The sequence below is a fragment of the Entelurus aequoreus genome, linkage group LG04 (genome assembly GCF_033978785.1).
Source record: "Entelurus aequoreus isolate RoL-2023_Sb linkage group LG04, RoL_Eaeq_v1.1, whole genome shotgun sequence".
Lineage (NCBI taxonomy): Eukaryota > Metazoa > Chordata > Actinopteri > Syngnathiformes > Syngnathidae > Entelurus > Entelurus aequoreus.
Window position 1 is genome coordinate 17,068,400 of NC_084734.1, and position 25,665 is coordinate 17,094,064.

At 38.8% G+C, this 25,665-nt stretch overlaps 2 protein-coding genes across 5 annotated transcripts in view; one reads left to right on the forward strand and one right to left on the reverse strand.

Moving 5' to 3' along the window:
* The first annotated feature begins 1,803 nt into the window (after window positions 1–1,803).
* The window catches only part of ahnak (AHNAK nucleoprotein), a 69,868-nt gene continuing 46,006 nt past the window's right edge, over window positions 1,804–25,665 (forward strand). For both annotated transcript variants that reach the window (XM_062044331.1, XM_062044332.1), the window contains exon 1: window positions 1,804–2,097. The gene's annotated coding sequence lies outside the window, so the exon portion shown is untranslated. The remainder of the gene's footprint in view (window positions 2,098–25,665) is intronic.
* LOC133648340 (molybdenum cofactor cytidylyltransferase-like) overlaps window positions 18,519–25,665 on the reverse strand; it is a 13,277-nt gene continuing 6,130 nt past the window's right edge. The window contains exons 2-3 of one of the 3 annotated variants that reach the window (XR_009825845.1): window positions 18,864–19,004; window positions 18,519–18,769 (exon numbers count right to left, since the gene is read on the reverse strand). Coding sequence is in view for 2 of the 3 variants with exons in the window: in XM_062044335.1 (XP_061900319.1) it covers window positions 18,638–18,769; window positions 18,864–18,987 (256 nt within the window). In the remaining variant the exon portion in view is untranslated. The remainder of the gene's footprint in view (window positions 18,770–18,863; window positions 19,005–25,665) is intronic. The other 2 variants (XM_062044336.1, XM_062044335.1) reach the window with 2 other exon arrangements.

Sequence of the window (25,665 nt, forward strand, 5' to 3'; positions counted from 1 at the left end):
GAAGTCAGCACGTTGTGTAAATGGTAAATAAAAACAGAATACAATGATTTGCAAATCCTTTTCAACTTATATTCAATTGAATAGACCGCAAAGACAAGCTAGCTAACGTTCAAACTGGAAAACGTTGTTATTTTTTGCAAATATTAGCTGATTTGGAATTTGATGCCTGCAACATGTTTCAAAAAAGCTGGCGCAAGTGGCAAAAAAAGACTGAGAAAGTTGAGGAATGCTCATCAAACGCTTATTTGGAACATCCCACAGGTGAACAGGCTAATTGGGAACAGGTGGGTGCCATGATTGGGTATGAAAGCAGCTTCCATGAAATGCTCAGTCATTCACAAACTAGGATGAGGCGAGGGTCACCACTTTGTCAACAAATGCGTGAGCAAATTGTGGAACAGTTTAAGAACAACATTTTTCAACCAGCTATTGCAAGGAATTTAGAGATTTCACCATCTACGGTCCGTAATATCATCAAAAGGTTCAGAGAATCTGGAGAAATCACTGCACATAAACGATGATATTACGGACCTTTGATCCCTCAGTCAATACTGCATCAAAAAGCGACATCAGTGTGTAAAGGATATCACCACAGGGGCTCAGGAACACTTCAGAAAACCACTGTCAGTAACTACAGTTTGTCGCTACATCTGTAAGTGCAAGTTAAAACTCTACTATGCAAAGCCAAAGCCATTTATCAACAACACCCAGAAACGCCGCCGGCTTCGCTGGGCCCGAGCTCATCTAAGATGGACTGATGCAAAGTGGAAAAGTGTTCTGTGGTCTGACGAGTCCACATTTCAAGTAGTTTTTGAAAACTGTGGACATCATGTCCTACGGACCAAAGAGGAAAAGAACCTTCCGGATTGTTATAGGTGAAAGTTGAAAAGCCAGCATCTGTGACGGTATGGGGGTGTATTTGTGCCCAAGGCATGGGTAACTTACACATCTGTGAAGGCACCATTAATTTACACGTTTAGTAGCAACATATGTTGCCATCTAAGCAACGTTATCATGGACGCCCCTGCTTATTTCAGTAAGACAATGCCAAGCCACGTGTTACAACAGCGTGGCTTCATAGTAAAAGAGTGCGGGTACTAGACTGGCCTGCCTGTAGTCCAGACCTGTCTCCCATTGACAATGTGTGGCGCCATATGAAGCCTAAAATACCACAACGGAGACCCCCGGACTGTTGAACAACTTAAGCTGTACATCAAGCAAGAATGGGAAATAATTCCACCTGAAAAATTTCAAAAATGTGTCTCCTCAGTTCCCAAACATTTACTGAGTGATGTTAAAAGGAAAGGCCATGTAACACAGTGGCAAAAATGCCCCCGTGACAACTTTTTTGCAATGTGTTGCTGCCATTAAATTCTAAGTTAATGATTTTTTGCAGAATTTTTTTTAAGTTTGTGAGTTGGAACATGAAATATCTTGTATTTGCAGTCTATTCAATTGAATATTAGTTGAAAAGGATTTGCAAATCATTGTTTTTATTTACCATTTACACAACGTGCCAACTTCACTGGTTTTGGGTTGTATAATTAAAGGTGTAAGTTGACGTACTACTGTAGTTTAAACGTCCTTCTAAAGAGTATTTATTGTCCTGTGCATGTCTACATTTTACCGAGACTTTGGCCCTTCTTTCCCTTTGCACGCTCGCCATGTTGACTCTGCTGTTTGACTTCCGAGGCCTCCATGCGGAGCGGCGGTTGGCCCCACGGCTGCCGAGGACCACTCCCTCCCGCCGGGGCCCCGCCCCCCTGCAAACCAGGAGCCCCAGCCAGCACCCTGTCCCAGCCACTCTGCTCAGCCCAGAGGAGAAGCCACGCAGGAGGGAAGAAGAAGAAGAATTAGAAGAAGAAAAAGTTGAAGAAGTTGACAGAGAGAGAGATAGAGAGAGAGGAGGGAGGGCGAGCGAGAGAGAGAGAGAGAGAAGAAGGGGGGGAAGAAAACGCCCTGGAAACTTTGCTTGATCTAGGAAAAGTGACAGAATCCCTTCAGACAGACGTCGAGAAGCGCTCTTCTTTGGGCTGGGACGTTTCCGAGGATGCTCCGGCTGGTGTGAGGCTTCTCGGGCGCAACCAGAGCGCGCAGGTAAGCCCACTTTCTTTTCTTTTTTTTAAACCCCCCCCCCCCCCCACCCTCCTTGAGAAGTGACTTTCTGCCGCCCGAGCTTTGACTCTTGTGATTACAAAGTTGTGTAATTATTAACTTCAGCCATATTTCATACAGTCGCTTGCATCGAGCGCCTCGCTTGACTCGACCTCAGAAAAAGTTGAAAAAGTGGAACGGGTTCCAGAAGTGGGTGTGTACCTGCGGGCACCGATGCAGAACTGGAATGGCGCACTTTACTTTCCCTTCCAAAAGCGCTAAAAAAAACATGACCGTTGCTCGTGGAGACCAAACAAACACGTTTGTGTTTACAAAAACATCCCGCTTTACCTATCCAACCCCTCCGCAAAACAGGGACGTGGAACTTTAAAAAGTCCGAGTTTGGCAGCTTGGGCGTGGATCTCCTCTCCTCCTTCCACCCCCTCCTTTTTTGTCTTCTCCACACTGGAGGCACACCCTTTTCTGCAGCCTCCGTGCACACACAAACATAGTCCTTACACCCTGAGCCATCCAAAAATAATCTCGCTCCGCAGTCAACGTACGGCGGCCTTACCGATTTGAAAGGGGAAAAAAAATCAACGGATAATTCTGGAAAAGGCCCGTTGGTTGAAATCCAAAGTTTGGGTCGACAGAAATCGTCGTAGCATTTTCCCATTTTCCTGCACACCTTTTGGCAAAACTTTGAGAGCCCCCCCCCCCCCACCACCGTGGGCCTCATAACCTGAGCAGAAGGAGCGAGGAAGAAGGGAAAAGGAGAGTGGGAGGGTGGGTCCGTGGGGGGATGGGCGGAGTAATGGAATGCAGTGGTTTGGAAGGACACGCTAATTGAAAGCAGCTTCCAGGAATACGGCGGACGGCGCTAAGACGTTTGGGACCGGGATGCTTTAAAGCGGGGGGTGGGGGGGTGGGGGCGGTGGGTCCCCAAACTTTTTGACCCCTTGGGGGGCCGCATTGGGTTAAAATAATTTGTTCAGGGTTAGGTCAGGAAAAAAACACAGAGGCTGTTTCATCCCTACAAGCCTGTTTCGCAGGTTTCCCTGCTCTTCAGGGGATTTTGTAATATAAAATATAATAAAAGTCCCTGAAGAGCAGGGAAACCTGCGAAACAGGCTAGTAGGGATGAAATAGCCATTGAGCACTGTATAATGGGTAAAGCACAGAAACCTCGACTATACATATATATATATATATATATATATATATATATATATATATATATATATATATATATATATATATATATATATATATATATATATATACATACACATATATATATATATATATACAGTATATATATACATATATATGTATCTATATATATACATATATGTACATACATACATATATACATACATATACATATACTGTATGTATATACATATACATGCATATATACACACGACCCGATTCCGGATAAGCGGTTGAAGATGGATGGATGGATATATATACATATACATATAAATATATAAATATATATATATATATATATATATATATATATATATATATATATATATATATATATATATATATATATATATATATATATATAGTCGAGGTTACTGTGGTTTATCCTTTATAAAGTGCTCAATACCGGGGTAGAGCAGAATGTACGTTAGGTCAGAAAAAAACTTAGAGGCTATTTCATCCGTACAAGCCTGTTTCGGGGGTTTCCCTGCTTTCCAGGGGATTTTCTTGAAGTGTCTGTGGTTGTTACATATATACTGTATATATATACAGTGTATATAGGGTACATTACATGGGGGTTCACTACTGTGTAACAATGGCCAAAACCCCATGTAAAGTACCCTATATACTGTATATATATATATATATATATATATATATATATATATATATATATATATATATATATATATATATATATATATATATATATATATATATATATATATATATATATATATATATATATACAAACACTTCAATAAAATCCCCTGAAGAGCAGGGAAACAGGCTTGTAGGGATGAAATACCCTCTGTGTTTTTTCCTGACCTAACGTATATATATATATATATTTTTGCCTCGTGCACTGATTGACTGAAAGAGCTCGCTGTTGATGGGAAAATGCATTTTTAGACAATATGATTTGCCTGAGCGGCTAGGAGACCCCGAGAGTAACAAGCGGTAGAAAATGGATTGATGGATGTGCTAGAAAGGACAGATTAAAAAAATAATAATTAAAAATACAAATAAAATAAAACCTTTTTTTTTTATACTAAGGATTACCCACGGGCCGTATTTTGGATGCCGGCGGGCCGTATCTGGCCCGCGGGCCGTAGTTTGGGGACCCCTGCTTTAAAGTGTGAAAAACAGCTTTCCGGCTCCGGTACTCGCAAAACAAGTAGTCAAAGCGAGTAAAAACAAGGAACGGAAAGAGGCGGGGGCCCTTTTTGTCGGATTGTAGCAAAGAGTAAAACGTCAACGTGTGCAGTCGTCGGCCCGCCACACCCAAAAAGTATTTTTCCGTACACGGTTGCTCTTGTCTTGGCTCTCCGTGTTGTCGCGCTCCGCGGCTGTGAATGTCTGCTCAAATTGCTCCTGTCAAGGTGATTTATTATCTCATTGGGGGGCCAAATGGTCCCAGACTGGGGGGTGGGGGGTAGAGGTACCAGGTTCCGGGGGTGGTAGTTTGGCAAAGAATGTACGGGTACTGTACCTGCGTAGACGGGAGGGGGTGCGACTCTCAGAACTGGTTGTGAAAGACTCCCCGGTGAGCGGGGCCTCGCTTTGGCCCCAGGCGAATGCCATTTGTTTAAACACTGCTGTTGTCTGGGGCCACATTCTGGTGTCATGTGAAGAGCGCTTTCAGTATCGAATCCAATTTCTTTGGGCCAACTAGCCATTATTGTAGTCGTCGCTTAGTTTGTTGGATTAATCGGATCACACAGGCAAAGTTGAGGGAAAATAGTAAAAATAAACAAATCGTTTTTTGCCTTCATTCTATTTTTTGTTCAAATTGCACATGCATGTATGAATAAAAATAACAAAATTAAATACTCTCCACAGATTTCAAGTTGTTCAATCGTCTAAAAATGTTCCACTACTCGACACCCTGTTTTTATGTAGTAAAAAAAAAAAAAAAAATGCTAAAAACTGACTACAAGACAGAACGTTGTGGTAGTTTTATTCTGTAGGTGACAAAGTGTATTATCTTTTTGGGTTATTAGTATCAAAATGTCAATTTTTTTTTAATCATATTAGGGCTTTTTCCTCTCATTTTTTTGTCTTAATTTCTAAAATGTGCTGCGGGCCCCACTTTGGAAACTCCTAATATAAATCGCTGCTTTTTTCTCGATTAATCTTGAAAAAACAACAACTAAACTGTCTACTTAGTAGACCTAAGTATTCATTAAGTACCACCATAATCCATCCATCCATCCATTTTCTACCGCTTGTCCCTTTTGGGGTCGCGGGGGGCCACCATAATGACAACATTAAAACACAGTAGTGTAGCAGACCTAAGTATTCATTAAGTACCACCATACTGACAACATTAAAATACAGTAGCGTAGTAGATCTAAGTATTCATTAAGTACCACTATAATCAAAACATTAAATACAGTAGTGTAGTAGACCTAAGTATCACCATAATGACATTATTAAAAAACAGTAGTGTAGTAGACCTAAGTATTCATCAAGTACCACCATAATGACATTATTAAAAAACAGTAGTGTAGTAGACCTAAGTATTCATTAAGTACCACCATAATGACAATATTAAATTACAATAGTGTAGTACACTTAAGTATTCATCAAGCACCACCATAATGACATCATTACAATACAGTAGCGTAGCAGACATAAGTATTCATTAAGTACCACCATAATGACAACATTAAAATACATTAGTGTAGTAGACCTAAGTATTCATTAAGTACCATCTTTATGACCAACATTAAAATACAGTAGCATAGTAGACCTAAGTATTCATTAAGTACCACCATAATGACAACAATATAATACAGTAGCATAGTAGACCTAAGTATTCATCAAGTACCACCATAATGACAACATTATGGGTCGGGTTTGGTTTTGGAATTGGAATTGTATTATTATGGTATTAGTGTGTATTATTTTGTTGGACTGATTATTTAAAATAAATAAATAAATAAATATAAAAAAAAAAAATATATTATGATTTATGATTATTTAAAAAATAAAAAATAAATAAAATAAATGTATATATATATATATATATATATATATATATATATATATATATATATATATATATATATATATATATATATATATATAAATAATGCAATGTTGTCGTGTGTTCTGGCAGTTGTGTTAGAGAGGAGCGTCGTTGTGTGAAACGAGAAGAAGGTGCACTCGTGCGCGCTTCCTCTTCCTTTTCCTGGGGCGAGTCTGCTGGGCCGGCGATAAGAGAGCGGCCTGCTTAGTTGGATGTGGTGGAGAAAATTCAAGAAAGCAATCGCTACATAAATTATTGTTATTTCTTTTGGACACGTTCAGACAAGGTAGACACACCCACAATGAAACAATGACACACTAAAGCAAGGATGTCAAACTTGTTCTCATTGAGGGCCACATCGCAGTTATGGCTGCCATCAGCGGATTTCATTATTAATTACATATATATTTAAGTAGACCACAGGTGTCAAACTCAAGGCCCAGGGGCCAGATTTGGCCCGCGACATCATTTTATCTGGCCCGCAAACACCTGGAAATGATATGTGTCAATAAAGTACTTAATATTTTCTCACTAAATGTAATAGATTTATTTTATTTTGACAGAAAAAAATATATGTACTGCTTGAAATTGCATACCTTTTAAACTTGAATAGTATCCATTATTGCAACAAATATTACAGTATATTATCATAATTTCTAAAAAAAAAAAATTCTAAATAAAAAAAAAATCCTTAAATATCTGCTTGTCTTTTACAGCAAACTGCCCATCAAATTAATAAAAATGACAATACATTTTACGGTGTTCTTTACAGCATATTACTGTAAATTGAAAAAAAAAACGACCATTGTTTTGTGTTAACATTCTGTTAATAGTATCCATTATTGCAACAAATATTACAGTTTATTATCATACTTTCCAAACATTTTTTTTTCTAAATTAAAAAAAAAAATCTTTAAATATCTGCTTGTCTTTTACAGCAAACTACCCATCAAATTAATAAAAATGACAATACATTTTACGGTGTTCTATACAGCATATTACTGTAAATTGAAAAAAAAATATATACTAGTGTTAAAATTCTGTTGACTGAGCTGCCATATTTTTACTGTAAAATGTTGTTTTTAACGGTGTATTACTGTAAATGGAAAAAAACGATACATTTGTTTTTACGGTAGAAAAACTGCCAGCTAAATTGCCAGAATAAAAAACAAGATTTTACAGTAAAACATTTTTTTTCAATTTACAGCAATATGCTGTAAAGAACACCATAAAATATATTGTCATTTTTATTAATATGATGGGTAGTTTGCTGTAAAATCATAAGTCAAGCAGATATTTAAGTATTTATTTTTGTTCAGACAAAATTTTTTTTGGAAAGTATGATAATATACTGTAATATTTGATTATATAATTATATATATATATTTTTAAGTAGACTGTCAATTTTACAGTAAAAACTTTACATTTACAAAATGTTACTGTAAAACTTTTTTTATTTTTTATTTCTTACGACATTTTACGGTAAATATAAAAAAACACACGACCGTTTTATTTTGTGTTTTTAACGGGAAAAAGCTAATACTCCGTTAAAAACAAGATATTACAGTAAAAATATGGCAGCTCAGTCAACAGAATATACGCAAAAAAATGTTTGTTTTTTAAATTTTTTTTAAATTTATGCTGTAAAGAACTCCAAATTTATTGTCATTTTTATTAATTTGATGGGTAGTTTAAATTAAATTGACATTGTTTTTACAATATTTTATATTGTTCATGGAAAAACAGTACACGTTCCTTTATTATTCTGGCAACCTCGCTGCCAGTTTTTCTACCGTAAAAACAAATGTTACAGTAATACACCGTTAAAAACGAGATTTTACAGTAAAAATATGGCAGCTCAGTCAACAGAATTTTAGCATTTTTTATTTTTATTTACAGTAATATGCTATAAAGAACACCGTACAATTTGGTGTCATTTTTATTAATTTGATGGGTAGTTTGCTGCGAAATCATAACTCAAGCAGATATTTAAGTATTTATTTTTATTTAGACAAAAAGTGTTTGGAAAGTATAATAATATACTGTAATATTTTTTTATATAATTATATATATATATATTTTTAAGTAGACTGTACATTTTACAGTAAAAACTTTACATTTACAAAATGTTACTGTAAAATAGTCTTTTTTTAAATTTCTTACAACATTTTATGTATATATAAAAAACATACCACCGTTTTATTTTTTGTTTTTTACAGGAAAAAGCTAATACACCGTTAAAAACAAGACTTTACAGTAAAAATATGGCAGCTCAGTCAACAGAATTTTATGCTAAAATTTTTTTTGTTTTTTAAAAATTTTAAAAATGTATGCTGTAGAGAACATCGTAAAATGTATTATCATTTTTATTAATTTGATGGGTAGTTTAAATTAAATTGACATTGTTTTTACAATATTATATTGTTCATGGAAAAACAGTACGAGTTCCTTTTTTATTCTGGCAACCTAGCTGCCAGTTTTTCTACCGTAAAAACAAATGTTACAGTAATACACCGTTAAAAATGAGATTTTACAGTAAAAATATCGCAGCTCAGTCAACAGAATTTTAAAGTTTTTTTTTCCAATTTACAGTAATATGCTGTCAAGAACGCCGTACAATTTGGTGTCATTTTTATTAATTTGATGGGTAGTTTGCTGTGAAATCATAAGTCAAACAGATATTTAGGTATTTATTTTTATTTAGACAAAAAATGTTTGGAAAGTATGATAATATACTGTAATATTTGTTGCAATATTGGATACTATTAAAGTTTAAAAGGCATGCAATTTCAAGCAGTGCATATATTTTTTATGTAATTATATTTAGTGAGAAAATATGAAGTACTTTATTGACACATATTTCCAGGTGTCAATTTCCAGATAAAAATGATGTGGCGGTCCAGATCTGGCCCCCGGGCCTTGAGTTTGACACCGGTGCACTAAAGTTTCTCCGGCTCGCATTGAAACAAGTGGCCATTGAGCGTGAAGTCTCTAACAAGACGATCCCTTCAGGGGCCACACCCTTCTCGTCCATCCACCGCTCAAGTTTGGAATGTGTTGAGACAAAGTGTTTGCAGTCAGCTTTTAAAAATAAACAATTATTGACACTGGCATGCTCTACTTGTTCCCGACAGGCTTAAAAAGTTACATGGAGTCAGTAGTTCTTCACCTTTTTGGCCCTCTCCAATCTGTAATCTCACTCTTGATTGTAATCACACTCGATATTCGTATCTGATTTCTTTGCCAAATGGTAAGAAAACACGCGTTAATCACAAAGATGATCGTTTATTCAACACTTTAAACCAGCACGTGCGACGACATGCCGAACGAGGCTTAGGTCGGGCTGCGAACAAAAATGACACGCTCAGCAAATTTGCTGCAAACTGATGAAAAATAAATTTACGTATGATAACATTTTTGCACTTGAGAAACTTCATGACTTTTTTAGCTTTAGAATTGTTTTATAGTTTGAAATGATGCTGAAATTCACCTTTAAATCGCGATTCCAACTCATTCCGAATCTAAATCGAGTCATAACTTACAATTACAATTTTTTTTTTTACTATTATTGTTTTCCCGGATATTTAGGGACATTTTTTCCCGGACTATAAGCCGCATATATACACGTTGCGAAATTTGTTATTTACACAGAAATATTTTTGTAAATGCTTATTTACATAATTCAACTGTTTCCAAACTGTGTTTGTAACTTTGCAGTAAAACGGCCGACCAAACAAAACAGAAGTCATCACAAAGATGATCGTTTATTCAACACTTTGAACCAGCACGTGCGACAACATGCCGAACGGTCGGATGGAGAACAAAAATTACATGCTCAGCAAATTTACTGCAAACTGATGAAAAAAGACATTTACATATAATTATGAAGCATCATTTTTGCACTTGAGAAACTTCTTCGTGACTTGTTTAGCTTTAGACTTGTTTTAATTGTTTGAAATGGTGCTGAACAAAAATCAATTCACAATCGATTCATCATTTTCAAATATCGATTACAATTTAAACAATTTTTACTATTATTTCCCGGACTATGTCTATTTAGGGACATTTTTTCCCATATATTAGCCGCACCGGACTATAATCCGCAGATATATAAGTTGCGAAATAAATAAATTAAATGATAAATGGGTTATACTTGTATAGCGCTTTTCTACCTTCAAGGTACTCAAAGCGCTTTGACAGTATTTCCACATTCACCCACACATTCACACACTGATGGAGGGAGCTGCCATGCAAGGCGCTACCAGCACCCATCAGGAGCAAGGGTGAAGTGTCTTGCCCAAGGACACAACGGACGTGACTAGGATGGTAGAAGGTGGGGATCGAACCCCAGTAACCAGCAACCCTCCGATTGCTGGCACGGCCACTCTACCAACTTCGCCACGCCGAAATGAAATGAGTTATTTACACATAAATATTTTGTTACGCACCTTAATTGTTTCCATACGGTGTCTGCAACACGGCAGTAAAACGGAAGATCAAACAAAACAGAAGTCATTGTCATGGACCCACTGGCTGCGCAAGCTAGCTCTCCAATCCGCAAAACCGACTCAATAACTCCACGGTGACGTCTTGTTGAATTTACTGCGGAATTTGCGAAACTGAAACAATACAAAAAAGAATGCCCTTGTAAGTTAATAATACTAACACAAACACTCGTAGACATGTTAGCGTCTTAGCAAATGCTAATGACGGTAGCGTCACATACAAATATTTTGTTATATACTTTAATTGTTTCCAAACGGTGTCTGTAACGCGGCAGTAAAACGGCCGATCAAACAATACAGGAGTTATCGTCATGGACCCACTAGCTGCGCAAGCTAGCTCTCCAATCAGCTAAACAGACTCGATAACTCCACGGTGACGTTTTGGTGAATTTACTGAGGAATTTGTGAAAGTGAAACAATATATAAAGAATGCCATTGTAAGTTAATAATACTAATGCAGACACTTGTAAACCTGTTAGCGTCATTACATTACGATTGCAAGTACAAATATTTTGTTTTGTACTTTAATTGTTTCCAAACGGTGTCTGTAACGCGGCAGTAAAACGGCCAATCAAACAAAACAGAAGTCATCGTCATGGACCCAATAACTCCACGCTGACTATTAGCAAATGCTAACGACGGTAGCGTCAATACATTACGATTGCACATACAAATATTTGTTCATGTACTTTAATTGTTTCCAAACGGTGTCTGCAACGGGGCAGTAAAACGGCCGATCAAACAAAACAGAAGGCATCATAATGGACCCACTAGCTGCGGAAGCTAGCTCTCCAATTAGCTAAACAGACTTGATAACTCTGCAGTGACGTTTTGGTGAATTCCCTGAGGAATTTGCAAACTGAAACAATACAAAAAGAATGCCATTGTAAGTTAATAATACTAACACAGACACTCGTAACCCTGTTAACATAAAAGGAAATGCTAACGACGGTCACTTCCATACATTACGATTGCACATACAAATATTTGTTTATATACATTAATTGTTTCCAAACGGTGTCTGTAATGCGGCAGTAAAACGGCCAATCAAACAAAACAGAAGTCATCGTCATGGACCCACTAGCTGCGCAAGCTAGCTCTCCAATCAGCTAAACAGACTCAAAAACTCCACTGTGATATTTTGGTGCATGTACTGAGGAATTTGTGAAACTGAAACAATATAAAAATAATACAGTTGTAAGTTAATAATACTAACACAGACACTCTTAAATGTATTACTGTGTTAGCATATTAGCTAAAGCTAACAACGCTAACTTGATTACATTACAATAGCACATTGTGAAATGAGTTACAGTATTAACACAGAAATATTCTGTAAATGTTTATTTACATATCTTAATTGTTTCCAAACGGCGCCTGTAACGCGGCAGTAAAACGGCCGATCAAACAAAACAGAAGTTATCGTCATGGACCCACTAGCTGCGCAAGCTAGCTCTCCAATCAGCTAATCCACGGTGACATTTTGCAGAATTTACTGAGGAATTTGCAAACTGAAACAATTAGCACATACAATAGCACGTACACATATTTTGCCCAAGATTTTCACCAAACCTCGGGCCAAAGAAACAAACCATAACATTTCGGATCCCAGATGATCCGCGTCAGCCTGTGCTCTGCCCTTGTACCTTGAAATACAAGCTAGTTGTACTCCTTCTACCAGTCCTGGCTGAGGAATGTCTATTATTATACATTTGATCTGCAACTATGCTCACCATCCTGCACTGCTCTTAACCTTTCTACACTTCTCAGCTCTATGAATGGAGTGGCACTTGCTCCTCGTCCAATGGCAGCTGGGGACGGACATGAAAACAAATCCCGGTTTAATTACCGAAGCGCCGCCCGGGGATCATGTGCGAGAGTGTCTTTGTTATGCGAGCCCATTAGTTCACTCCGGTGGTTGTTTTGCAACAACGGCGTGTTTGGCGTTTGGTATCGAATATGTCGGCGGCGTGGAAGCCGTCCAATAAAAACAAAGCTTGGTGTTTTGAAGGAAACACTCCCTTCCCCACTTGAACCTCGGCAGAGGAAATTCAATCAGAGGTCCTTTCCACCTCGCACTTCCAGGGACGCGGGAGAAAACAATGAACAGCTTCGTTTTTGTCTTTTGGGAGAGCTTAAAGCCAGGGATGTTCAATTGGTGGCCCCGGGGCCAAATCCCCAAGTTCAGTTCAAGACTTGGAAGACAAACATTTTTGCAAAAATATTCCTAAAACCACATAGAGGAACTTGGATCACTGTAAACACAGGTCCTTACACATTTGAACCTTGCCAGCAACCAAAGAACACAAAGGTCCAAACTTGTGACTTCCATAACTGAGGCCCTGTTAGGTCCTCTCCTTTTTGGGAGCAACTAATTTGTTGCTGTAGCTCGGTTACCCCAGACACAGTCAGCAGTATTTGTTCAACTTCTTTAGTTTTACGAGTGTTCCTCAAGGTTCTGTTTTAGGTCCTCTCTTTTTCATCATTTGGGCAATTCAACTGGTGGGGTTAGGAATGACACCATACCGGCCCCTCGAGTTCAGTTCAAAACTAGGGAGACAAACATTTTTGCAAAATATTCCTAAAACCACATAGAGGAACTTGGACCACTGTAAACACAGGTCCTTACACATTTGAACCTTGCCAGCAAACAAAGAACACTAAGGTCCTCTCCACTAAGGTTAGGTCCTCTCCTTTTTGGGAGTCACCAATTTGTTCCCTCTGTAATATTATTAGTTTTACCAGTGTTCCTCAAGATTCCATTTTAGGTCCTCTTTTGGGCAATTCAACTGGTGGGGATGACACCATGCCGGCCCCCGAGTTCAGTTCAAGACTTGGGGGACAAACATTTTCGCAAAATATTCCTAAAACCACATAGAGGTACTTGGACCACTGTAAACACAGGTCCTTACACATTTGAACCTTGCCAGCAAACAAAGAACACTAAGGTCCTCTCCACTAAGGTTAGGTCCTCTCCTTTTTGGGAGTCACCAATTTTTTCCCTCTGTAATATGATTTATGTAACCAGGGTGTTGCTGTAGCTCGTTTACCTCAGACGCAGTCAGCAGTATTTGTTCAACTTCTTTAGTTTTACCAGTGTTCCTCAAGATTCCGTTTTAGGTCCTCTTTTGGGCAATTCAACTGGTGGGGATGACACCATGCCGGCCCCGGAGTTCAGTTCAAGACTTTGGAGACAAACATTTTTGCAAAATATTCCTAAAACCACATAGAGGAACTTGGACCACTGTAAACACAGGTCCTTACACATTTGAACCTTGCCAGCAGACAAAGAACACTAAGGTCCTCTCCACTAAGGTTAGGTCCTCTCCTTTTTGGGAGTCACCAATTTTTTCCCTCTGTAATATGATTTATGTAACCAAGGTGTTGCTGTAGCTCGTTTACCTCAGACGCAGTCAGCAGTATTTGTTCAACTTCTTTAGTTTTACCAGTGTTCCTCAAGATTCCGTTTTAGGTCCTCTTTTGGGCAATTCAACTGGTGGGGATGACACCATGCCGGCCCCCGAGTTCAGTTCAAGACTTGGGGGACAAACATTTTTGCAAAATATTCCTAAAACCACATAGAGGTACTTGGACCACTGTAAACACAGGTCCTTACACATTTGAACCTTGCCAGCAAACAAAGAACACTAAGGTCCTCTCCACTAAGGTTAGGTCCTCTCCTTTTTGGGAGTCACCAATTTGTTCCCTCTGTAATATGATTTACGTAACCAAGGTGTTGCTGTAGCTCGTTTACCTCAGACGCAGTCAGCAGTATTTGTTCAACTTCTTTAGTTTTACCAGTGTTCTTTAAGATTCCGTTTTAGGTCCTCTTTTGGGCAATTCAACTGGTGGGGACAGGCCTGGCCCTAACCAATCTGGCGCCCTAGGCAAGATTTTAGGTGGCACTGGCGTGGCGCCCCCTGATGGACGGCGCCCTTAGCATTTGCCTATACGGCCTATGCCACGGGCCGGCCCTGGGTGGGGATGACACCATGCCGGCCCCCGAGTTCAGTTCAAGACTTTGGAGACAAACATTTTTGCAAAATATTCCTAAAACCACATAGAGGAACTTGGACCACTGTAAACACAGGTCCTTACACATTTGAACTTAGCCAGGAAACATAGAACACAAAGGTCCAATCTTGTGATGTACATAATATGAGGCGTTCCTCAAGGCACCCTGTTAGGTCCTCTCCTTTTTGGGAGTCACCAATTTTTTTGGTTCGTAATATGATTTATGTAACTAAGGTGTTACTGTGGCTCGATTACCTCGGTATTTGTTGAACTTCTTTAGTTTTACCAGTGTTCTTCAAGGTTCCGTTTTAGGTCCTCTCTTTTTCATCATTTGTGCTATTCAACTGGTGGGGATGGGAATGACACCATACCGGTCCCCGAGTTCAGCCAGCAGTATTTGTTCAACTTCTTTAGTTTTACAAGTGTTCTTTAAGATTCCGTTTTAGGTCCTCTTTTGGGCAATTCAATTGGTGGGGATGGGAATGACACCATGCCGGCCCCCGAGTTCAGTTCAAGACTTGGGAGACAAACATTTTTGAAAAATATTCCTAAAACCACATAGAGGAACTTGGACCACTGTAAACACAGGTCCTTACACATTTGAACTTTGCCAGGAAACATAGAACACATAGGTCCAATCTTGTGATGTACATAATATGAGGCGTTCCTCAAGGCACCCTGTTAGGTCCTCTCCTTTTTGGGAGTCACCAATTTTTTTGGTTCGTAATATGATTTATGAAACTAAGGTGTTGCTGTGGCTCGTTTACCTCAGTATTTGTTGAACTTCTTTAGTTTTACCAGTGTTCTTCAAAGTTCCGTTTTAGGTCCTCTCTTTTTCGTCATTTGTGCTATTCAACTGGCGGGGATGGGAATGACACCATACCGGCCCCCGAGTTCAGTCAGCAGTATTTGTTCAACTTCTTTAGTTTTACCAGTGTTCCTCAAGATTCCGTTTTAGGTCCTCTTTTGGGCAATTCAACTGGTGGGGATGGGAATGACACCATGCCGGCCCCCGAGTTCAGTTCAAGACTTGGGAGACAAACATTTTTGTAAAATATTCCTAAAACCACATAGAGGACCACTGTAAAAATACGTCCTTACACATTTAAACCTTACCATGAAACATAGAACACAAAGGTCCAAACTTATGACTTACATAACTGAGGCGTTCCTCAAGGCACCCTGTTAGGTCCTCTCCTTTTTGAGAGTCACCAATTTTTTTCCTCCATAATATGATTTACGTAACCAAGGTGTTGCCGTAGTTCGTTTACCTCAGACGCAGTCAGCAGTAATTGTTCGACTTCTTGAGTTTTACCAGTGTTCCTCAAGTTTCCGTTTTAGGTCCTCTTTTGGGCAATTCAACTGGTGGCAGCAATTCTCAAAAATAAGTCCTTACAAACAGCTTTGACAAAAATAAATAGACCAAAATCAAATGTCTCCTGGTTAGTTTTGCGGAATATACAAAATAAAACCCAAGTGGAGGAGTTCAAGAGTGAGGGAAGAGTGGATCGTGAGATCGACAGGTGGTTCGATGCGGCGTCTTCAGTGATGCGGACATTGTATCGGTCGGTCGTGGTGAAGAAGGAGCTGAGCCAGAAGGCAAAGCGCTCAGTTTACCAGTCGATCTACGTTCCCATACTCACCTATGGTCATGAGCTTTGGGTTATGACCAAAAGGACAAGATCACGGGTAAAAGGGGCTGAAATTACTGAGGAATTGAGGAACGCCTCAGTTATGTAAAGCACAAGTTTGGACCTTCGTGTTTGCTGGCAAGGTTCAAATGTGTAAGGACAGAGTGGTCCAAGTTTCTCTATTTGGTTGTAGGAATATTTAGCAAAAATGTTTGTCTCCCAAGTCTTGAACTGAACTCGGGGGGCCGGTATGGTGTCGTTCCCATCCCTACCAGTTGAATTGCTCCAATGATGAAAAAGAGAGGACCGAAAACAGAACCTTGAGGAACACTGGTAAAACTAAAGAAGTTGAACAAATACTGCTGACTGCTGACACCTTGGTTACATAAATCATATTACGGAGGAAAACAATTGGTGACTCTCAAAAAGGAGAATCACAAGTTTTGACCTTCGTGTTCTGTCTGCTGGCAAGGTTCAAATGTGTAAGGACCAAGTGGTCCAAGTTCCTCTACTTGGTTTTAGGAATATTTTCCAAAAATGTTTGTCTCCCAAGTGTTGAACTGAACTCCAGGGGCCGGTGCAGTGTCATTTCCATCCCCACCAGCTCTGTCATCCGGCAGGAGCTCAAAGTAAATCTGCTGCTCCTCCACATTGCATCTGGTCAGAATGCCCCCCGAACGCCTCCATAGGGAGGTGTTTAGGGCGCGTCCGACTGGTAGGAGAGGACAGGGAAGACCCAGGACATGGTGGGGAGACTACGTCTCCCAGCTGGCCTGGGAACGCCTCAGGATCCCTTGGGAAGAGCTGGACGAAGTAGTTGGGGAGAGGGAAGTCTGGGCTTCTCTGTTTAGGCTTCTGCCCACAAGACCCGACTTCGGAAAAGGATGGACAATTAGACTAATACTGAGGGGGGAAGTCTGGCACCCCAGGTTTTTAGCTTTCTGGAAACGTGTCCCCCAAACAATTTAGTCGATTATCCCAGTCTTAAACCCATCCAACGTCTTTTTTCCTTTCAATTTTGTTTAGAACTGTTCTCAAAGTCACACCAGCTTTAAGACATTGGCTTTGTTCTCATGCAGGACTTAAGGTTTTGGTTTAGGGCTGCAGTACTGTATGTGCAGTACTGGAAGGCACACCACTTATCCTGGCCCTGCATTCCTTATTACATGCGTCACACACACACACACACACACACACGCACACAGACACACACACACACACACACACACATGCATACCCTATCTGGATGTTTGCGGTCTTTCAACGTCCTCCCCCCTCTGCTGCGCGGTGTGAGAAGAACAGGGAGTCCATTCTGTTTTGACAATAATTTGCTGCCTCCTTTCTTCCTTCCCTTCTTTGTGGACTTTTTCTTCGCGCCTTTTGCCAAACCCTATAAAGCGGCTTCCTCACTCACACCGGAGCCGTAACCCCGGCCACTGTGTTTTGTTCGCCGAAATGATCGATTTATGCGACTTTGCCCGGTCGAGGGGCTCTTTTTTGGCGTCCGGCTAGAAGATTTTGTCTGAATGTGTGCACCACATAGAAAGTGGCTTCATGCAGGGTGTCCACAGAATTTTGTTGGTGTTCGTCAGTGCAGGGAGAGGCTGGGCTCCCTTCCAGCTGGCCCGGCGGCTCTATCAAGGAATGTGTGTGTGACTGGAGGCCTGGGTGGGGCCGCTGCTCCCTCTGCAAGCACACCGACTCCCGGATAGTGTTCTCTTCTCGACATGTGTTTTTATTTGTTTACCCCACTCTCGATGTCCACTCGTGGGCGTGGGATGTCTCTTAGGGTGCGGCACACCTTGACGCCAAAACAAGCGAAACAAAATATAGGGAGTAACGACACACACCTACAGTGCAGGCTAAAAGCTTGGACACACCTCCTCCTCATTCAGTGTGTTTTCTTTATTTTCATGACTATTTACATTGTAGATTGTCACTGAAGGTGTTACGGTACAGGGAGAAGAAGACGGCACAGAATGCACGGACGTAGTTTTAGCTCTATTTATTATATTAACAAAAGTATGGAGTGTGAAACTAATCCAAAATGTGTATGGTGTGCGACTTCGTGTAGCGATTATCTGATGAGTGTTACCGGAAGTCCAAGGGGGAAAGGCAAGCTCGGAGGTCCGTGGGCAGGCGTGAGGTCAAGGGCAGGGGCGAGGCGTCAACAGTCCGTGTCCAGGCGGGAGATTGAGATCCAAGAGGCAGCCAGGGAACCAGAGGGAATAGAGGGAGACGAGACACACAGCTTGTGACGCGGGAACGGAGGAATGCTGCTGGAAGACGACAAGGGACACGAGACAAATGAACACGGAGGGGGAAAAACACAGAAAGAGAGAGTGACCATAGAGATAGAGATACTCGGCTTACTGTACTGGAACAGGTCGCTACGTTCTGGCCCGGAACGCAGGTTTGAACTGGCTTAAGAAGCCCAGGGAGCTCATCAGCGGCAGGTGTGTTGAGTGCTGACTGATTGGCGATTGAATGCAGCCGCCTGCTGGGCCATCAAAACTATGAATGAACACATGTGGAGTTATGTACTTAGAGTTATGTACAAAAAAAGAGGAAAATCACTGAAAACATGTTTTGTATTCTAGTTCCTTCAAAATAGCCACCCTTTGCTCTGATTACTGCTTCGCACACTCTTGGCATTCTCTCCATGAGCTTCGGGCACACCTGTGAAGTGAAAACCATTTCAGGTGTCTACCTCTTGAAGCTCATCGAGAGAATGCCGAGAGTGTGCAAAGCAGTAATCTGGGCAAAGGGTGGCCGTTTTGAAGAAACTCGAATATAGACTTAGACTTAGACAAACTTTATTGATCCACAAGGGAAATTGTTTGACGCGGTAGCTCTGTTACAAAGGATGAAAAGGGTAAGGAGGGAAAGGATAATGCACAAAAGGGCACAACAAGAGGGCGAAAACAAAAGGTATAAAGTAGACTAAAAATGTACCATAGTAGCAATATAAAACATAACATATATGTAATATTTACATATTATATATACAGTATATAATATATATACTGATTCATTAAATTATATTTCTACATAATATATACAATATATAACAAATCCCAATTACCATGTACTATATTACAGCATATGTAACAGCTGCAGCAAAATAAAGGGCAGCATAAAACAGAGAGTAGATCCAGCAGAAAATATACATTATAAACAAAGAGCGAAAACATGTTTTCAGTTATTTCACCTTTTTTTGTTAAGTACATAACTCCACGTGTGTTCATTCGTAGTTTTGATGTGACAATCTACAATAGTAAATAGTCATGAAAATAAAGAAAACGCATTGAATGAGGAGAAGGCGTGTACAAACTTTTGGCCTGCACTGTGTGTTCATTTTGTTTTGTGTATGTTAAAAGGCTTTGTGTTGTGTTTTGGGCCTTTTAGCTGAGTTTGCTAAAACTCAGCACGGGGGATGCAAAGTGTGCACAGCTGCCGTGGCACAGGCCTCCTTTCGCAAACAAACAAGCAACTGCTACTGGGCGCCATTTATCTCCTGTTTCTGCAGAGACCAGGTGGCATGGTGGACCAGGAAAGCGAGAGGTTAATGGCGGGACTGAAGACTGGTTTCCGAGGGGCATGTTCCCACTAGTAGATGCACTCTGAGTCCGGTTCTGTCTGTACTTTGCGCTAAACAAAGGAACGGCTTTGTTTACAATTGTGCCAGTGGGATGAAGCAAGAACCAGTTATGTAAGCGTTTGGGGCAAGTTGCAGCAAGACGTATTGATGCCAAAAGTGATACTCTGAAACAAACAAAAAAATGCATTGCAAAGCGTTTTTTTTTGTTTTGGATTAAGCTCCCGTATTTAGAGCGCTCCAGGATATGAGCCGCACCCACAACATTTTAGAAGAAAACTTTTTTTTCTTCCATATAAGCCGACTTATTTGTAAATGTTTATTTACATAATTGCACTGTTTCCGAACTGTGTTTGTAACGCGGCAGTAAAACGGCAGATCAAACAAAACAGAAGTCATCACAAAGATAAGAATCAGAATCAGAATCAGAATAGTTTTTAATTGCCATTGTTTGAGAACGGGCTCACAAACTAGGAATTTTTCTTGGTGCAATCGTGCGACATAAAACACATATAACACAGAATAGGTAATAGGTAAAGATGATCGTTTATTCAACACGTTAAACCAGCACATATTATTTCCCGGACTACATATATTTAGGGACATTTTTCCTGTATATTAGCCGCACCGGACTATAAGCCGCAGATAAATACGTTGCGAAACGAGTTATTTACACAGAAATATATTGTGAATGTTCATTTACATAATTCAACTGTTTCCAAACTGTATTTGTAACGCGGCAGTAAAACGGCCGATCAAACAAAACAGAAGTCATCACAACGATAAGAATCAGAATCAGAATCAGAATAGTTTTTAATTGCCATTGTTTGAGAACGGGTTCACAAACTAGGAATTTTTCTTGGTGCAATCGTGCGACATAAAACACATATAACACAGAATAGGTAATAGGTAAAGATGATCGTTTATTCAACACGTTAAACCAGCACATATTATTTCCCGGACTACATATATTTAGGGACATTTTTCCTGTATATTAGCCGCACCGGACTATAAGCCGCAGATAAATACGTTGCGAAACGAGTTATTTACACAGAAATATATTGTGAATGTTCATTTACATAATTCAACTGTTTCCAAACTGTATTTGTAACGCGGCAGTAAAACGGCCGATCAAACAAAACAGAAGTCATCACAACGATAAGAATCAGAATCAGAATCAGAATAGTTTTTAATTGCCATTGTTTGAGAACGGGTTCACAAACTAGGAATTTTTCTTGGTGCAATCGTGCGACATAAAACACATATAACACAGAATAGGTAATAGGTAAAGATGATCGTTTATTCAACACGTTAAACCAGCACATATTATTTCCCGGACTACATATATTTAGGGACATTTTTCCTGTATATTAGCCGCACCGGACTATAAGCCGCAGATATATACGTTGCAAAACGAGTTATTTACACAGAAATATTTTGTAAATGTTCATTTACATAATTCCACTGTTTCCGAACTGTGTTTGTAACGCGGCAGTAAAACGGCCGATCAAACAAAACAGAAGTCATCACAAAGATAAGAATCAGAATCAGAATCAGAACAGTTTTTAATTGCCATTGTTTGAGAACGGGTTCACAAACTAGGAATTTTTCTTGGTGCAATCGTGCGACATAAAACACATATGGGGCGGTATAGCTCGGTTGGTAGAGCGGCCGTGCCAGCAACTTGAGGGTTGCAGGTTCGATCCCCGCTTCCGCCATCCTAGTCAGTGCCGTTGTGTCCTTGGGCAAGACACTTTACCCACCTGCTCCCAGTGCCACCCACACTGGTTTGAATGTAACTTAGATATTGGGTTTCACTATGTAAAGCGCTTTGAGTCACTTGAGAAAAAGCGCTATATAAATGTAATTCACTTCACTTCACTTCACATATAACACAGAATAGGTAATAGGTAAAGATGATCGTTTATTCAACACGTTAAACCAGCACATATTATTTCCCGGACTACATATATTTAGGGACATTTTTCCTGTATATTAGCCGCACCGGACTATAAGCCGCAGATATATACGTTGCAAAACGAGTTATTTACACAGAAATATTTTGTAAATGTTCATTTACATAATTCCACTGTTTCCGAACTGTGTTTGTAACGCGGCAGTAAAACGGCCGATCAAACAAAACAGAAGTCATCACAAAGATAAGAATCAGAATCAGAATCAGAATAGTTTTTAATTGCCATTGTTTGAGAACGGGTTCACAAACTAGGAATTTTTCTTGGTGCAATCGTGCGACATAAAACACATATAACACAGAATAGGTAATAGGTAAAGATGATCGTTTATTCAACACGTTAAACCAGCACATATTATTTCCCGGACTACATATATTTAGGGACATTTTTCCTGTATATTAGCCGCACCGGACTATAAGCTGCAGATATATACGTTGCAAAACGAGTTATTTACACAGAAATATTTTGTAAATGTTCATTTACATAATTCAACTGTTTCCAAACTGTATTTGTAACGCGGCAGTAAAACGGCCGATCAAACAAAACAGAAGTCATCACAACGATAAGAATCAGAATCAGAATCAGAATAGTTTTTATTGCCATTGTTTGAGAACGGGTTCACAAACTAGGAATTTTTCTTGGTGCAATCGTGCGACATAAAACACATATAACACAGAATAGGTAATAGGTAAAGATGATCGTTTATTCAACACGTTAAACCAGCACATATTATTTCCCGGACTATATGAATTTAAGGGACATTTTTTTCCATATATTAGCCGCACCGGACTATAAGCCGCATATATATATGTTGTGAAATTAGTTATTTACACATAAATATTTTGTTACACACCTTAATTGTTTCCAAACGGTGTCTGCAACACGGCAGTAAAACGGCCGATCAAACAAAACAGAAGTCATAAGAAGCTAGCTCTCCAATCACCTAAAAAGACTCAATAACTCCACATTAACGTCTTGGGGAATTTACTGAGGAAACCATACAAACAGAATGCCATTGTAAGTTAATAATACTAACACAGACACTTGTAGACATGTTAGCATATTAGCAAATGCTAATGACGGTAGCGTCATTACAATACGATAGCACGTACAAGGGTGACGTCTTGGTGAATTTACTGAGGAATTTGTGAAACTGAAACAATACAAACAGAATGCCATTGCAAGTCAATAATACTAACACAGTCACTCATAGACATGTTAGCATATTAGCAAATGCTAATGACGGTAGCGTCATTACAATACGATAGCACGTACAAGGGTGACGTCTCGGTGAATTTACTGAGGAATTTGTGAAACTGAAACAATACAAACAGAATGCCATTGCAAGTTAATAATACTAACACAGACACTCATGTGTAAGATGTAGCTAATGCTAACGGCGCTAGCTTGATTACATTACGACAACACGTATAAATGTGCATATAAACACTCCTACAGACGTCACGCACGGGACAGTCTATCAAGTATGAGTTGTTTTAGTCCAAATGTGAAATTGCAAACTTTCCTCGGAGTTACCACTGACGGATCCGTTCGAGCAAAAACGCTATGGACGGCTTTACTTTCGGTTTAAGGCAAAACAGGAAGTACATTTTTAACTCCCAAGCACCTGCAGTGAGCAAACTCATCCAAAAGATGGAGCCATAGCACAAACAATAAAACACCTTTTCAGTGTTTTTTTTAAACTCCGTAAATTAACCGCAGGTTTCAAAGTGTAGGAAAAAAGTAGCGACTTATCGTACTGGAATTTTTTTTTTTTGCAATGAAAACTATTGGAAACAAAACATGGCATTTAGCCGCAAAAAAAAAAAATCCATGAATTAGCTGCACTGTTTTATAAGCCGCAGGGTTCAAAGTGTAGGAAAAAAAGTCAGGGCTTATTGTCCAGAATTTACGATTATTGTAGGTAGTGTTGCTGGTTACTGGGGTTCAATTCCCACCTTCTACCTTCCTAGTCACGTCCGTTGTGTCCTTGGGCAAGACACTTCACCCTTTGCCTCTGATGACTGCTGGTTAGCGCCTTGCATGGCAGCTCCCGCCATCAGTGTGTGAATGTGTGTGTGAATGGGTGAATGTGGAAATAGTGTCAAAGCGCTTTGAGTACCTTGAAGGTAGAAAAGCGCTATACAAGTATAACCCATTCATCATTTATTATAATTATATGAAGTTAACATAATATTCAGATCCAACTGATCTTTTACTTTAATATAGAGATACCAAGGGAATACTTGTATCTTTTTTACAGCGTTATCTCTTTTTTTAATGCTCAATTCCTGAGTGATTCTCACTGTGTGCATCTACTGTTTATCTCAAAACAAACAGTTGACTGAAATGCATTGTTAAGTTTGCAACACGTTACCTTTGACCAGCGAGTGATTAAAACCTGTGGTGTGATAACACTGGTGAGGAAAACTCCATCATCACCTGATGTCCAGCCTCCTCATCACTAGGGATGGCTACACAATAAAGTACTTTTCATAGTACCAGTTCACGTAAATTCAAATATTTTGATGCCTTTGTGGCACGTGGAGTCAGCACCGTCTCAGCCACTTGGCCGGTAAACAAGCAGTCAAGCACTCAGAGCAGTCTCAGTCGGATTGCTGGCGGGGGAGAGGTTGCAATTTTCCATTTCCAAGTTACATGCTACCTTTTTAAAATGCGCTAGCTCGATACTAATTTACATAAAATTTGCCCTAGACTTGCTAAACATTAGCATTTGTATATATATATATATATATATATATATATATATATATATATATATATATATATATATATATATATATATATATATATATATATATATATATATATATATATATATATATGTATATATATATGTGTATATATCTGTGTATATATATGTGTATATATGTATATATGTGTATATATGTATATATATGTGTGTATGTGTATATATGTATACATGTGTATATATGTGTAAAAATGTGTATATTTGTGTATATAAATGTGTATATGTGTATATATGTATGTATATATACATGTGTATATATGTGTTTATATATGTATATGTATATATACATTATATATGTACGTAGATATGTGTACAAGTGTATATATGTGTGTAAAAGTGTATATATATATATATATATATATGTGTATATGTGTACATACATTAGCGTTTTGCACAAGGTGGCAATTTTTTGGCGGCAAAATGTGTAACTGTGACAGAAGAAATAAACCAATCCCAGGAAGATATCAGGCAGTTGTTTATGAAACACTACGACCAATCTCTCCTCGCAAAGTAATTATTTTTTAACAGATTAGAATTTTAAAAAATCTATGTCTATATACATAGACATATACATATATATATATATATATATATATATATATATATATATATATATATATATATATATATATATATATATATATATATATATATATATATATATATATATATATATATATATATATATATATATATATATATATATATATATATATATATATATATATATATATATATATATATATATATATATATATATATATATCCATAAATACATATACATATATACAGACATATAAATACATAGATCGACAAATATATACATACATG